At 42.9% G+C, this 17074-nt stretch overlaps 1 protein-coding gene across 1 annotated transcript in view; it reads left to right on the forward strand.

The window, feature by feature from the left end:
- Positions 1-499: 499 nt before the first annotated feature.
- LOC103198886 (zinc finger protein 229-like) overlaps positions 500-17074 on the forward strand; it is a 42826-nt gene continuing 26251 nt past the window's right edge. The window contains exons 1-5 of the mRNA XM_042781280.1: positions 500-533; positions 732-790; positions 6568-6694; positions 8806-9552; positions 9634-10336. Of these exons, the coding sequence (XP_042637214.1) occupies positions 500-533; positions 732-790; positions 6568-6694; positions 8806-9552; positions 9634-10336 (1670 nt within the window). The remainder of the gene's footprint in view (positions 534-731; positions 791-6567; positions 6695-8805; positions 9553-9633; positions 10337-17074) is intronic.

A 17074-nucleotide genomic window follows, 5' to 3' on the forward strand; every position in this document is an offset into this window, starting at 1 on the left:
CCAGCCTTCCTTCTGAGGAGTGGCTGCTGGGTTTGAACCACAGTTAGCAGTCAGATGCCTTAGGCACTATGCTACTAGAGCTCCTCTGGAGTCCACAGGTTCCAGCATATGGGGACCAGTCAGGTTCTGGGGTGTGAGTAGGGAGGCAGGTCCTTCTGACCACAGGTATCCCACACTCCTTGCCAAAAAACAAAAACAAAAATCACTGCCATTCTGACTCATAGTAACCCCCTTTGGGTTTCTGAGACAGTAAATCTTTACAGAAGTAGATTGGCCAGTCTTCCTTCTGTGGAGTGGCTGGTGGGTTTGAATCACCAGCCTTCTGGTTAGCAGTCAAATGCCTTAAGGCATTACACTACCAGAGCTGCTTCTACTCCTTGCCAGAGCTTGTAAAATCTCAAGAATAAAGAAGCCCTTTGTCTCTTTACTTCTCCAGCTCTGGAAGATCAGAGAATAGACTAAAACACTGCTGTTCTCAGAAAGCCCAGGAGAGGAGACCATGGACACTTTGACCTCAAGACATGAGGAGAGAGGTGAGAGTTAATGGAGGCTGTGGGGTCAGAGAGAATCCCAGCTGCATGTGGAGAGGGAAACAGTTGGTGAATAAGGAATTGCTTGAGGTGTGAGGAAACCAGTATGGAAAGCTGTACCCTTTCCTGAGGTTCAGGCCAATGGTCTACGAGCTCAGAGAAGGTACCTCCTCTTCCTCATGGCTTCTTTCTCTCCTGCAGTGATTCATTCTCAGGACTCAGCCCCTGCGCAGGAAGGAGAGGAGAAGACCAAGTTTCAGGTGGGTTGAATTTTCTTTTCTTTGCAGAAATACCACTTTGGGCACCAGAGAGTAGACATAGCTCCCTTACTTCATCAGAGGAAAGACGATGAAGATGTGGTGTGTGAGTACATTCCATTACTCATTGCACTTATCCACAAGATAGCCTCCAGCCTTTCCAGAGGCCAAACTGATATGGTCTGACGCAAGGCACACAATAAATCACACTGTTAGCATAGACAATCTTGTGTGGCCCGAGCCCCCAGGTAAACAAAGACATTCTTACCAGGCAGGATATTCCGAGGTGATATTCCGAGGTCTTAGTGGTTACCTCCCAGCCATTGGTCAAGGGGCCTTAAATGATTCTGAGTGGCTATCTAAGGCATAACTATTGAGCTCTCTGGTCTGGAACAAAGAAGAATGAAGAAAATCAAGTATGTAGGAAGCAGTCAGTCTAAAGGACTAATGAACCAAATGAACTGCAGCATCCACAACCCTGAGACCAGAAGAACTAGATGGTGCCGGGCTCCCACTGCTGACCACTCTGAAAGGGATCACAGTAAGAGGCCCCAGATAGAGTGGAGGGAAATGTGGAACATAACTCAAAATCTTTAAATAAATAAAAGACCAGCTTACTAGTCTGATCAGGACTGGTGGAGTCCTTAAGACTGTGGCCCAAAGACACCTTTCAAGCTAGGAACTGAACTTAATCCTGTTATTCAGCTCTCAACCAAATGATAGCCAGGCCTATAAGGTGAAGAGTAATATCAGGAGGGTATGCACTCTTTAGAACAATCAGGCATATGAGATCAAGAGGACAGCATTTGGCAAGGGATAGGGCCAGGAAGGCAAGGGAGGGGATGGGAAGAAAAACCACAAAGAAGGGTGGGCACAGGGAGGAGGTGGGAAGAATGCTATTCTAGTGTAGGGATTGCAGTAAATGTCACCTAAGAGAATGTGTCTGGATTGTTGAATGGAGAACCAATTTGCTCTTTAAACTTTCACCCAGATAACATTTGTTGTTGTTATGTGCCATCGAATTGGACCCGACTCACAGGACCCCTCCTTGGGTGTCCGAGGCAGTATCACTACAGAAGTAGATTGCCCCTTTCTCCTTCCGAGGAGTGGCTGGTGGGTTTGAACATCCAGCCTTCTGGTAAGCAGTCAAGTGCCTTAGCCACTATGCTACCAGAGCTCCCAGATAACATTTAGGGAAAAAACAATTACAGCCTTGGAAACCCTATGGAGCAGTTCTACTCTGTTCTTTTGGTAGGGTCATTAAGAGTTGAAATATAATTGATGACAGTGGGTTTGGATTTTTAGTTTTGGATACTTTAAAAAGAAGGATATAAATACTGATCAGAGCTTTCTTGTTCACAAAGGGAGAAGGGAAGAAACAGAAATGACTAATAATCCTATAACATAATGAACATCCTCGATATTATTCAGTATGTTGCAGACTGAAACAAGATACAGTTTTTTTTTTTTTTTTTTTCCTAGCAGATGGCCCAAGGTTTGGAAGATCAGTGCCCACTGTTAGGGCAGAGTATAGAGAAAGGGGTGCATCCTCACTGTTGCAGTTGATGTTAGGTGCCATCGAGTGGGTTCCAACTTGTAGAACAGAACAACAAAGCAACACACTGCCTGGTCCTACACCATCCTCAGTCATTGCTGTGCATCATTGCTATGCACGAGCCCACTGTTGCAGCCACTGTGTCAGTCCATCTCACTGAGGGTCTGTCTTCTTCTTCGCTAACCCTCTACTTTACCATGCTTGATATTATTCTCCAGGGACTGGTCCCTCCTGAGAACATGACTAAAGTACAAGAGACAAAGTGTGACCATCCCTGCTTCTAAGGAGCATTCCAGCTGTGCTTTTTTTTTTTTTTTTTTTTCACTGATGCTTAATTTTTGCTTTATTCAGTGATACTAAACAATTTCAGGTAAAGTGAACCTCTCTCATATCTTTTGACAAAATCATAAAATTAGTATATCACCATAAACTATAAACCCATGGTGGGGTTGGGGATGACTGTGGTGAGTAGGTAGTCATAATGACAGCTGTATCTCTAAATGGAAACCAGAAGAAGTTCAGATCTTACCCATGTTCATAAAATAACCACAGAAGTAGTAGATCCAGACACAGGTTGCTGATACTCAAGTCCACCCTCAATATCGCTTTACAATACTACCAAGTGTTGAAGAGTATTTGTGAAGATCAATTCCAAGATAAGGAACTTTACTGAGCAATGACATCATTCATTAATTAAACATCATTGCAGGAAAGCAAGTTGATTCCAAGAGCAACCCAAACTGCTACCACCAGAACACAGGACAATAAGTTGTCTCCATTCCTCACGACGCCAAGAGCACCAGTTCACCAGCTGTGCTGCTTACAAGACAGACTTGTCCGCTCTTCTGGCAGTCCACAGGATATGCAGTGTTCTTTGCCAGCACCACAGTTCAAAGGCATCAACTCTTTCACAGTCTTCTTATTCATTATCCAGCTTTCACATCCATATGAGGCAATTGAAAATACCATGGCTTGGGTCAGGCGCACCTTAGTCTTCAAAGTGACATTTTTGCTCTTTAACATAGAGGTCTTTTGAAGCAGATTTACCCACCCAGTGCAATACGTCATCTGATTTCTTGACTGCTGCTTCCATGGAAGTTGATTGTGGATCCCACTAAAATGAAATCCTTGGCAACTTGAGTCTTTACCCCATTTATCATGATGTTGTTTACTGGTCCAGTTGTGAGGACTTTAATTTTCTTTATGTTGAGGTGTAACCCATGCTGAGGGCTGTGTCTTTAATCTTCATCTGTAAGTGCTTCACATCCTCTTTGCTTTCAGCAGGCAGGGTTGTGCCATCTGCATCTCTCAGGTTGTTAATGAGTCTTCCTCCAATCCTGATGCCACATTCTTCTTCATATGGTCCAGCTTCTAGGATTATAATGATCTGGTGTGGCCCAAGATTCCCACCATAAATGACATTGTTTTTGTTGACTCAAGGCCACAGGTCAACAAAAACAAACTTATCAGGCAGGATATTCCGAAGTCTTACTGGTTATCTCTCTACAGGTCAAGGACCAAACTTTTCTTTGGAATGTGCAGGGTTTGGACAACCCAGGGCTGCTGGGTTAACCCTTTACTCCACAGACTCCATAATTGCAAGCAGAGGAGTAAAATAATCTTTTAGGAAGTTATACCTCTTATCCAGAATTTCCTACTCCAAGAATTTAGTCTTGTCTTAAAAAAAACTACACTGATGCCCTGTTAGAAGTTGAAAACAAAAGATTTTGTTGAAGGAATAATTGCATTTCATGAAATGGAGTCCACATGGCATCTCACAGTGCAATGTGAGTCCTCCTTTGTAGGAGAAAAAAAAAAACCTAAACGCACTGCCATGGAGTCAGATCTGACTCATAGCGACCCCTCCTTGGGTTACTGAGGCAGTATCACTATGGAAGTAGATTGCCCAGCCTTCCTAATGAGGAGTGGCTGGTGGGTTTGAACTGCCAGCCTTCTGGTTAGCAGTCAAATGCATTAGGCACAAAGCCACCAGAACTCACTTTGTAGGAGAAGCAGTCAGTTTTTATTTGATCCAGCAGACAAAGGGAGATGTTTCATGTCAGACTGGGAAGAATAGAGGAAAGAAGGAAAACTTGCAGGGAGTAGTCAAATCACAAGCCTTTTACCAATACTTGTCCTATGTGACTACATGAGGAGAGGGCTCTTGGAAGCTTTCACCTGGTTTTCTCTGGATTTCACCCCATGTGCTTTTTCCCTTTGCTATATATTCTTTTGGGAGCTCTGGTGGTATAGTGCCTAAGGCATGTAACTGCTAACCAGGAGGCTGGTGGTTCAAACCCACCAGCCACTCCTCAGAAGGAAGGTTGGGCAATCTACTTCCATAGTGATACTGTCTCAGAAACCTGAGGAGGGGTCACTATGAGTCAGATCCACAGCAGTAAGTTTGGTTTGGTTTTATATATTCTTTTGCTCTAGTAAATAACAGCCACAAGTACATTTCTGTACTGAGTCCTGTGAGTGATTTTGAGGAGCCCAATGCAATGCCCATGAATGCAAGGCTGTGTCTTTCTTGCTTGTGTCTCTAATCCCTGGTGCTTAATGATGTTTCTTTCTTTCTTTCTCTCTTTCTCTCTCTCTCTCCCTCCCTCCCTCCTTTCTTTCTTTTTTTATTGCAATTTAGGTAAAAGTTTACAGAGCAAATTCATTTTCCATACAGTAGTTCACATACACTTTGTCTCATGACACTGACTGCAGTTTCCCATAGTGCAACAGCTCTCTTCCCACTTCCTCCCCATTGTTACCTCTTCCCTGTGTCCATCCCTCCCATGCACTCCTGCCCCCAGAGCTGTCTCCCTGTGCAAACACAGCCCTTCTAGTCTTCCATGATTGATCTCTCCAAGGAGTGTATCTCCCTAATGTAAATGTTCAGCTCATATGCCTGTCTTTTGTTTGCCTGGAAGCCACAGGAGTGAGTTCAATTCCAAACCTAAAGGGCAGCTAGGGCCAAAGTCTCAGGGGTTCCACCAGGGTCTCTCACACCAGCTTGGTCCTCTTTTTTTTTTTTTTTTTTTTTTAATGATTTTGGGAACACTATTTGTTGAGTAATATGTTGGTGTACATGCACTAAACCTTTCTATAGCTACTTTACCTTCCTTCTAATTAAAAATGTACCCATGGTCTAAAAAAAAAAAAAAAAACCAGTGAAGTACCTAGGGAATCACAATGCATACCTTGAAAACCTTGCCACAGGTGTTCCAGGGATAAGCTTAAGATGAGGTGTAATTCTGAAAGCCCACATATACACTGTGTCCCTCTCAAGAAAGCCTGTCACTGTCCAAGTGAATGGAAGTGATATGTGATCATGATGTAGTTGATAGTTGATGACACAATACATAACTGCCACATTTTAAGCTATTGGCTTAAAAATAGTGCTCTGCTTCACAACCAGGGATGGCACAGCATGGTTTCACCACTCCATGGTTGGAACCGCTGCTTTACAGGTCTTACCTGGCTGGGAAGATGGTTGCACCAAAGCCCATTAGTTGCTTTTGGCCAAGTGCTAACATGGAAGCCTATCGGGAGAGGGCTGTGGCAGCAAGGGAGGTCCTGGTGGTGCAGATGGTTAATGCACACCACTGCTCACCAAAGTCTGGATGCTCAAGTCCACCAGAGGTGCTTCTCTCCACCTGGGAAAAAAGGGTGATCTGTGGCAATACATCAGCCATTGAATACCCCAGGGAGCACAGTTCTACTGTGACATACATGGGCTTGACATGAGTTGGAATTAACTCAGCAAAGAGGAGGGTTTTTCCTGCTGCTGATGGTGGGTGAAGGGCTGCCTGTGAAGAACTCTTATTGGGGCACACAGCAATGATAACACTCACATGGAGTATGTGTGGGCAAGGGCCCTCTCTGTTAGGCACTGTTGGAACTGTAAGCTGTCACAGTCTTTTTGGAGGAAAACTTGATAGTCCACAAGGTCGAGTCAAATTGTAAAATGTGCAGACTCTGTGATTAAACCATTTCAGTTCTAGGAATTACTCTCAGAAGTGCTCACACTGAGCAAAGGATGCCTTTGCTTTACTCTTTGGTTAACCATGGGAGATCAGTTGGTGAACTCCGAATTATTGGCACCAAACATGAATAAAACTTGCTGTGATTGTCCACACTGATCAACTTCCTGCTCTCTTGTCTGCTTTCCTTAACGATGCCAAATTCATCTTTCACCAGTGGATGTTTGTGTTAATGGTGGTTCACATTTTAGGAGTCACTGACATTCAAGGACGTGGCTGTGGTCTTCACCGAGGAGGAGCTGGAACTGCTGGACTCGGCCCAGAGGAGGCTGTACCAGGACGTGATGCTGGAGAACTTCAGGAACCTGGTCTCTGCGGGTGAGGGGAACCTCTGGGTCATTGAAACTTAGCTTGTTGGTATGTTCTCATTCCCTGGAGGGGATATTTTGGTCTTTGTACTCAGGTTAAAACCTTTCTTTGTAAAACTATTCCAAAGCTGCTTTATTTGACCAGTCCGGAATCTTTTCCTTGTTTGTCCTTCAAAGGCCTAAAGATCATGGGATTGGGACTATATTTTCATATTATTTTATGTATCTAGAAGATGAGCCTATACCTTCCATCTTCTTGCATTTTTAGGACAACAACCTTTCAAGTCTGATAAGATATCCCATTTGGAACAAGATAAAGAAACCTGGGTGATGGAGAGAGAAATTCCAACAGATACGTATCCAGGTGAGAACTGTGGAGATGAGAGCTTGGCTAGGCAGTGAGTAGGCAAGCTTGCCATACAGGTGCCCCACTGCCCAGCCTTGATCTGCCTGTGGTACCGTCCCATTGAACGTGATTGTTCTGCTCGAGTCTCTACCTCCTCAGGGTTCCCCTACACTTTTCAGAAAATGACATACCCAGAGTGAGGGAGGGATATCTGGACCTTCCTCTGATGGAGACAGCCAGGCAGCATAAGGCAGACCATTGGCAGGGAGACCATCCAGAATATTGAGAGTCCTCTGATGAATTTCTTACTTACCGCCAAAGTGTCTAGAAGTCTCTGGTTATAAATAGATTCCTGTCAACTCAGCCCTACAACATAAAAACAGCCCACAAAGAATATCAAACAACATGGACATGATTATTTAAATCATCTAGAACTGTGTGGTAAGTGTGGTAGTTCAGTAGCTTCCAATGAGTAACATGGATAAGTAAGGTTCATCTTTGCACCTTAACAGTATCATCTGGATTCCTATGTAAGTTGTTCACAGACACAGACACCGCTTGTGCTCTTTGGAGGATGTGGCGTTTTGTTCTGCCCCTGGTTTCAACTTCCACACATCCAGAATGAGAATTAATCCGAGGAAGTAGTGTGGTTAGAGCCCTCACTGTGTTGTCTAAAACCAGATGTCCTATATTCAGATCCCAGCTCCACCACTTCCTCAAACATAATTAGCTTACTTACCCTTCTATGCCTTGGTTTCCTCATCTGCAAAATGAATATAATGATGGCTCCTACCAGAAGGTTATGAGTCAGGTCTGACTCGACAGTAAATAACAACAACAACAACAACAACCAGAAGATTATTCTGAGGGTTAAATAAATTAGTGTGTGTACATCATTAGAAGAAGTACATAGTATGTGTACATGGGAAGTGTCATAAAAGTGTTAGATACAGTAGTTCTTGATCATTTTTTTTTTTAAAAAACTAAACCCATTGCTATCCATGTGATTGTAACTCATAGTGACCTTTATGTTACAGCACAGAATGGAGCTCCATAGGGTTCTCTGGCTGTAATCTTTACAGAATCAGATCGTAAGTCCCTTCTTCTGTGGTACCACCAGATGTGTTTGAAACACCAACTTTTTGTTTAACAGCCAAGTTTAACCATTTGTCCCACTCAGGAACCTATATGTTAGATCTATAGTGATATAGATTGATAATATACAGTGAAACCTGAGAAGGCTGTAACTGGTGTAAGGTGCCAGAGAAGAAGGCAGATATTTTCTGCTAAATAGAGAAGGATAGAAAAGTGATGACTACATCGTATGAAAGGCAGAAAACTTGCAAGATCTGGAATAAACAAGACAAAGCCCTGTCAAGTTCCAGCTCCCACAGCTTTCACTGCACATAAAGTATACAGTCTGTATGTATAGTGAACTATAGAGTGACATAATAGTGTTATGTACTATTAGCAACAGCACTGTGATTAGAGAAGTGAATTTCTCTGTAAAGATCTGGTCAGGATTCCTTTTGCTGTGCAACTCTATAGGAGACATAATCTGTTCATATGGACATTGAATTTCAAAGCTTGTTAATAGGAGGTTCTTCCTTCTCTCAGACTTAAAAATAAATGGCCTGATAGTTACAACACCCAAAGCTGAGTTTTCCTCTGGGCCATTATGGCCTTGAGCAATACTTGGTCCAAGCCTGAAAGGCTGAAATCCCTGAGCCAGTCTTTAACTTATTCTCATCTCTGACTTGTCTTTAAACCCATAGGAGACACAAATCAAGAGGAAATGGAGTGCATTCAAGAAAAAGAATTAAAAGTCCTTTTACACAAAGAGCTGTCCTACTGGAAAGTCTGGGAACAGGTGACTGGTGAATTAACTGGGAGTCAGGACCATCAAGTAAATCTTCGAGGGAAAGATTTCCAGTTTTCAGAAGATGCTTCTCGCTGTCAAGGATCAGAAGGCAAATCTACTCAGGGTTTTCAAGTTGAGAATCTGGTGGATAGTCTTCAAGGGAAGGGTGTCATCAATGTAGAGAATCAAGAGTTTCCTACCTGGAAAGCTGTGAGCCCGGTCCCCATTCAAGAGTCTTGGGCCCTTGTGAACGAGCCTTGGAATGTTCAAGGAAGTGGTAAGAAAATCGAAACAGAAGCTGCACTGTATAAATGTGATTGGGGTGAGTATGGCTTCAGCTGGATGTCACATCACCATGGTGATCGCGGACTACCTGAGGGAGAGAAACCTTATGAATGTGAGGAGTATCGAAGACACTGCGTTGACAAGGGCATACTTTATCACCCTAACTCTAGTGAGAATGTCTTTAAAGGTGAGGAAGGTGGGAAAGGCTTCAGGGATGATTCAAACCTTCCCACTCATCCACAAGTGCACTTGGAAGAGAAACGCTATGAATATCCTGAGGACATGAGGCAGAGTGCCTATTCTGACAGGCATCAGAAGGTCCCCTTAAGAGGGGTATCGTCTACAAGTATGGAGTGTGGTCAGGCCTCCAGGCAAAGTGTTGACCCTCTCCTGGTCTTTACAGGAGAGAAGTCGTATACATGCTTCGAGTGTGGGAAAGGCTTCTGGCGGATTTCAGACCTTCATAGTCACAAGAAAGTCCACACTGGAGAGAGGCCCTATGTATGTGATGTGTGTGGAAAAGGCTTTATCTTTAGCTCTGACCTTCTCATTCATCAGAGAGTCCACACAGGAGAGAAACCCTATAAATGTGCTGAGTGTGGCAAAGCCTTCAGTTACAGCTCAGTACTTCTCATTCATCAGAGGGTCCACACAGGCGAGAAACCTTATAAGTGTGAAGAGTGTGGCAAGGGTTTTAGATGTACCTCAAATCTTTACATCCATCAGCGAGTCCACACAGGAAAGAAACCCTATACATGTGATGAGTGTGGCAAGGTTTTCAGTTACAGCTCAAATCTTCGTACCCATCAGAGATTGCACACAGGAGAGAAACCCTACACATGTTTTGAGTGTGGAAAGTCCTTCAGGTTTGGCTCCGGTCTCCTGAGCCATAAGAGAGTGCACACCAAAGAGAAACCATATACATGTGATATATGTGGGAAAAGCTACAGTCAGAGCTCCCACCTTCAAGGCCATCAGAGGGTCCATACTGGAGAGAAGCCCTATAAGTGTGAAGTGTGTGGGAAGGGCTTTAGTCAGAGCTCCTCCCTTCAGGTTCATCAGAGAGTCCACACACGAGAGAGACCCTATAAGTGTGAGGAGTGTGGGAAAAGCTACAGTCGAAGCTCATGTCTGCGGATTCATCAGAGAGTGCATTTTAAGTGAGAACACTTATTAGTAGATGTAAGTTGAGGACTCTAGTTAGAACTCAGACCTTTATATTTATTTGAGAGCCAACCCAGGAGAAAGACTTTATGAGTTAATGTGTGAAGGGCTGCTGTCAAGGCTGGATTTTTCAGAGTCATCAGCTAGGCTACATAGGAAGGGAAGATGAAATTTTGATAAAGAGAACAGGTACTTTAGTCACAAACTTCAGTCAAGTCTGTCACACAGCAGAATAATCCTTAATGGCCCTGGTAAAAACTGCCACTTTCTTCAGAGTCTGCCTAGGAGAGAGCTTTTAAAAGGAGGAGTGAGAATATATCCATGGTGCAAATTTTGGACATGGAGTCCTCGTGGGGGGAAACACCTATGAATGGGACAAATATAAGAATAGTTTGTCACCATGTATGCCTGTTTAAAAAGTAATATTTATGTTGTTGGTGAAAGTTTAGGTTCCCATTTAAGAATTACTACACACATTGTTCAGAGACATTGGTGACATTTTCCACAATATTTTAATGTTCTCATTAACTCTGTTTGGCTTCCAGTAATCTGGTGTCCCTGTTCCCTTACCCTTTCACATTTGCTTTAGACTGTTGACCATTTGGTCTCATATAGATGATCTTTCAAAGAAGTCCAGTACTCAATGGTGATACTTATTTTCTGAGCCATTCTATTACTTAAAAGGTTCATGTATGCTTTTTTTTTTTTTTTTTAAATTTTATTGTGATCTGGGTGAAAGTTTACAGAGCAAATTCATCTTCCATACAGCAGTTCACATACACTTTGTCTCATGACATTGACTGTAATCTCCCACAATGCAACAGCTTTCCTCCCACTTCCTCCCCATAGCCACCTCTTTCCTGTATCCTTCCCTCCCATACCTCCTGCCCCCTGAGCTGTCTGCCTTCGTATGTGTATGTATGCTTTTGTAAAGATATTGCTAGGGGTCATCAAGTCAGTCTTGACTGGTAGTGACCCCATATACCACAGAATGAAACACTGCCCAGTCCTGTGTCCTTCTCACAATCATTATGTTTGAGCCCATTATTGTACCCACTGTGTCACTCCATCTCATTGAAGGTCTTCTTTTTCTCTGAACCTCTACTTTACCAACCATAGTCCTCCTGATAATGTGTCCAAAGTAGGTGAGAATGAAGTCTCACCATCCTTGCTTCTAAAGAGCATTCTGGTTGTACTTTTTCTAAGACAGACGTGTTAATTCTTCCAACAGTCCATGGTACATTTGATATGCTTCACCAACATCATTATTCAAAGGCATCAGTTCTTCTTCAACCTTCCTTATTCACTGTTCACCTTTCACATGCATATAAGGTGATTAAAAATACTGCAGCATGGGTCATGTGCACTTTAGGCCTCAAGGTAATATCTTTTTTGTTTGTTTGTTTGTTTTAACACTTTAAAGAGGTCTTTTGCAGCACATCTGCCCAATGCAGTAAGTTATTTGATTTCTTGACTGCTGCTTCCATGGGCACTGATTGTGGCTTCAAGTAAAATGAGATTGTTGACAAATTCAGTCTTTTCAAATTAATCATGATGTTGCTTATTGGTCTTGTGAGGGTTTTTGTTTTCTTCATGTTGACATGTAATCCATAGTGAAGGCTGTAGTCCTTGATCTTCCTCAGTAAGTGCTTCAAGTCCCATACACTTCCAGCAAGCAAAGTTGGGTTATCTGCATATCGCAGGTTGTTAATGAGTCTTCTTTCAATCCTGATGCCTTCTTTTTAAAGATAGTGTTTAAACATAAAAGATGACATTAACACATATTGAAGCCAGTAGCTTAGAAGGCTGGGAGCTGGTGGAGGGAAAGTCCTTCTCCTGGCAGCTCCGGGTAATGGATCTCTGTCACATTCCATCATGTTTGTGATTGTGTTTTACCTCAGAGATAAACCTCTCATAGAGGTTGTAACAACTTCAGGAGTTATTTTATTTAATTGAGTTTACAAAACAAAATCCTATGGGACTTTTAATTGGGATTGCATTGAATTCATAAATTAATTTGGAAAGAACTTTTTGTCTTTGAAATACATTTTTTCCCCTTTTGAAAGTGCTCTTTGTACCCACAAAGAATGGAATCATATTTTTGTGATCCATCAGGAATATTTTTTAAGAGACTTTCTACAGTAAGTTGTATATATTCTGAAGTGTGTTCCCAGGAATTATATTGCTATCATGAATATATTATTTTTTACCCCATTTCATTTTCCACCTTTTTAAATATTAAATTTTAGAATAAAAAACTAGAGAAATGCCATATTTAATTTGTTAGATTACCAGTGGTACAGTAGGTCCACTAAATCCACCATCAGTGCGGATGAATGGACACACACACTCTTACGTGTATGTGAAAATAGGTACAGTTGTTTTGAAAAGAATTTGTTGGAATATCAAATTCAATTTGTATAACCTTTGAAGTGGCAATAAATGTATAGTAATTTATACATGGGAGATAGTTGCACAGGTGGGTAAAGATGAATACATATGACTGAGTCCTGTGACTTTATGATACCCAAAAACAATCCTCCCAGTGTTCATTGGACATCTAATAAGTTAATAACTTAAATAAGTTACTAACTTAAAGTAAGGTACTTGTGTCCAAGGGGAAACCACTAAGAATGTTCAGGTATGACTATAATATCAAAGGTAGCCTAAAAACTAGTGAACCAAGAAAATTTATAGTATGCACCCCCCTTATTTTTTAAGAAAAATATGTGTGTGCACATGTATGCGTGTGCACTTCTATATACAAACAATGAATGGAAAACGTGTGTACAAGAGGTCATTATCACATCAGCTTCTCCCTGGCACGTAGGATTCGGGCTATGTCATATCTGTAATAGAGTCATTGTACTTAATTAAAGAGTATCACTCTTCGAATAAAGCTACTTTAAAAAAATTAATCTGGTGGAACAATCCCTTATGGCCAAAGGATGTATATTTTACTCTCTACAGTTTTCTTTCTTTCTTTTTCTTCCTACTGTTCACTTAGCACCCAGTATCAAGTCGAAGGTATACAAACTCACTGTAAAATTTGTCATTCAGATGCCTGTCTGAGGCTATATCATTTTTGATGGTTCATAGAGATGAGGTGGTTTGCATGAGTAGAAGGAACTTTTCTACATTTGGGCCCTCAGAGCAGTGACCCCACACACCTGGCTTCATGGAAGCAGCATACCATGACATGCTCTCTGCAGTCTGACTTCCATCTGATGACTCAGGAGACCTGGGGACTGCCCTGGGCGGAGCCCCTCTTTGCAATGGGGAGCTACCAGGCAAAGAGAATCTAAGTTACAGATGTTGCAGGAAGGAGGGCGTCATTTATACCTAATAAATATTTAAAGAACACATCCAAGAGGCAGAAGAAATGTGTGAATGGAGAATTATTAGGCTTCAGGTGGAGAGTATTTATATAATAAATAATAAGGTATTTTTCAGATTGATAGATCACTCAAGTGATGGGGTAGGGTTTTAGGGCCAACAAAACAAATGTAGACACCATCTCTGCCCTGCAGACCTTCAAAGTTTAGTTGAAAAGTTTAATTCATCCAGTGGATTCTAAAAGGTGGACAACAGTCTCTTAAAATTATCTATCTAGGCAGTATTTTCCAGGGATCTGGAGGTAGTAGTCAGATGGTCGTTGGGGCTTGCAAAAAGGTCAGGGAGGTGACATCTTCTGACTTCTAACTTGACAAGAGGAAGACTCTTGTTTTGTTGTTATGTGCCATTGAGTCGACCCTGACTCCTTGGGTTTCTGAGGTAGTATCACTATGGAAGTAGATTGCCTCATCTTCCTTCTGAGGAGTGGTTGGTGGGTTTGAACCACCAGCCTTCTGGTTAGCAGTCAAGTGCTTTAGGCACTATGCTACAAGAAGAAGACAGTCACCATCAACAGCCCAAGGCTTATTCCTATGAGGCCAAACATACTGCCACCCTTCAGCCTTTTTACCAACTTTGACACCAACCATCCCTCTCAACAACACTCACTACTTCTCTGTTGGGTTCAGTAATTCATTGCAATGCCCACACAGAACTCACAGGCAATAATCATGATTATGGGTTTATTAGGGAAGTAACAGGCTACAGTTCAGGTTCAGGAATGTGCTCAGGATACAGTTCTTCAATCAGGACAGTATCTCCTTTGCTGTGCCCTCAGACACTCCTCTCTGACTCTTGACCTCTTGGCCTGGCATCTGCCTCTGTGGATCAGGCAAGCCTGCCACTCTGTCTCATGCCTCTTGGTTCCACTGCCACTGTCTCCCCACTGGGACATCTCTCAGTTAAGGAAGTCCCATGCAGGCATCTCAGGTCCAAGGACACACCCCACTTTACCTCCAGCTCTTCTGTCTTGATGGGAATGAGATCCCTTCTCTGCTTGTAGGAGGGCTCAATTTAAGCCCGGCAGAGTGAAAAAACTAACCATGCCCAACATCAGAGTTCTATACACCTTATTTTCATGGCCCCACCCAGTAATTCTGTGGGAGTTATAAAGCCTATGGCTAGAAAAGCCGTATCAATTGTGGTAGTAAAGTTTGTATATCTACTTGGCTGGGTCTGGTTGAGTGGTAAGCACACTTACTGCATGGAAAAGTAATATAGGTGGAATAGTACAGCTAACAGTCGAGCTTTGTGAAGTTGTGCTAATCATTCTATCCCCTTTGCCAATTCAGGGTCTGCTTGAGGACCCACTGGTTGCCACTGGACTCCCCCTTGCAACTAGCCACCAGGCCTTCAAGTGGTAGCAAAGGATACAGGGAAGGGCAGATTGCTGCATCTGCTGTGGAATGAGTTGTGAGTACAGGGGTATAGTTCAGTTGATGCAAACCCAGCAATGATCGTGAGGTAAAATGAGGTGTCATTCTTCGAATGTTGTATGGGAGAAAGGTTAATACAAGTTTAAGGGCATTTGGAGAGTTGTAAAATCAGATCATCTGTGGGGCATAGTCAGAAATCCAGTGACTGGGAGTACACAAAGACGACATTGAGCAGGTTGGTTATAACTGAAGTGAGTTTATAGGAGAGTGGGTCTGGTATAGATTATCAAGTTCCTCATGATGCTATGGTTGTAGTCTTCAAACAGGCTGAAGAGGTGGCTATTTTATAAGGTGGAGTCGAGACGTAACAGAGGACACCCATAACCAAGGGACTTTTGTGGATCCAGATAAGCTGCAGCTGTCCCTCAGGAAGGCCCTCAGCCTGAATACAAGTGACAAGTATGATACAGAAGGAAAATGAAGAATCTACTGTAACCATTAGGTTGAGTTGGTATGGAGGTAGGTAAGAAATTAAAGCCTAGTTATTCCTACGCAGGATCTCTCTCGCATCCAGATGAGCTGTGAGCACTGAAAACACCTAAGCCTGTTGTTGCCTTGAAGCCTAGGGTCACAGTGTTGTGTGCACAGTGTATGTGCAATTTTGCCATCAGGAGAACCTGCATAGCATATTCAACTTCTTGCATTGCTTCTACTGATTAACATTTGGCCAATCAAAAGATAGAAGAGAAATGAGTGTGACTGAAAGGTAATGAAGGGGAAAGTGTAGGAGGTGAGACTGGAGAGAAACAGATGGATGTGGTAGATTAATGATGCCTACAAATTCTTTCCTACTTCTATTGAGAGGTGTAGGAGCTCTGGTGGTGTAGTGCCTAAGGCACTTGACTGCTAACCAGAAGGCTGGCAGTTCAAACCCACCAGCCGCTCCTCAGAAGGAAGATGGGCCAATCTACTTCCACAGTGGTACCACCTCAGAAACCCAAGGAGGGCACCCTATGAGTTGGCTCCAACTTGATGGCAGTGAGTGAGTGAGTTGAGAGGTCAAGTCCATTGTCCTTGAATCTGAGCTGATTTTGGTAATCTGATTAGACCAATTGAAGATGGTGGAAGTGACGGTGACCTAGTTTCTAGGCTTAGGTCTTAACAGACTAGTAGTTTTTGCTTCTTGTCTTCCGGAACACTCAGTCTTGAAGCCCTGAACCTCCATTGAAGACTGGTGGAGCCCAGCCATCCCTGCCAAGGCATCATACATGTGAGTGAAGCTATCTTGGCCCCTCCAGACCAGACCAGCTGAATACTAGCTGGATATCCTGCTAAGCCCTACCTCCATTTCCCACTCTTAAATGATGAGAGGTGGTAAAATGATAGCTGTTATTAGCCATTAAGTTTGGAGGTAGTTTGTTACGCAGCAATAGATAAGTAGAATGGTAGGAGACAAGATTTTAGAGGGGTCTACAGGCCTTGTAAGGAGTTTTTAACAAAGGAATGGAAACCCTGCCAACTTTCACAGGGTTAGCCAGCAGATGTTATTTATTATAGGATGCTGAATGCCCAGACTAAGGAGCCCTGGTGGGGCAGTGGTTAAGGGCTCAGCTGCTAACCAAAAGGTCAGTGGTTCAAATCTACCAGCTTCTCCATGGTAGAAATGTGACAGTTGCTTCTGCCAAGAGTGCAGCCTTGGAACAGTTCTACTTTGTTCCATAGGATCACTGTGAGTTGGAATTGACTTGATGGCAATGGGTTTTTGGTTTTGATCGCGCAGATTTTAACACTAGATGGCTAGAATGATGGGACAATATCCCAAACTCTCGTTTGGATTTATTTGGGAATGACTAATTGCTGATTAGGAGCTCTGGTAGTGCCTAAGGCACTTAACTACTAACCAGAAGGCTGGTGGTTCAAACCCACCAGCCACTCCTCGGAAGGAAGGTTGGGCAATCTACTTCC

This window comes from Orycteropus afer, unplaced genomic scaffold, assembly GCF_000298275.1.
Source record: "Orycteropus afer afer isolate SDZICR_OR568_19922 unplaced genomic scaffold, OryAfe1.0 scaffold00099, whole genome shotgun sequence".
Classification (NCBI taxonomy): domain Eukaryota; kingdom Metazoa; phylum Chordata; class Mammalia; order Tubulidentata; family Orycteropodidae; genus Orycteropus; species Orycteropus afer.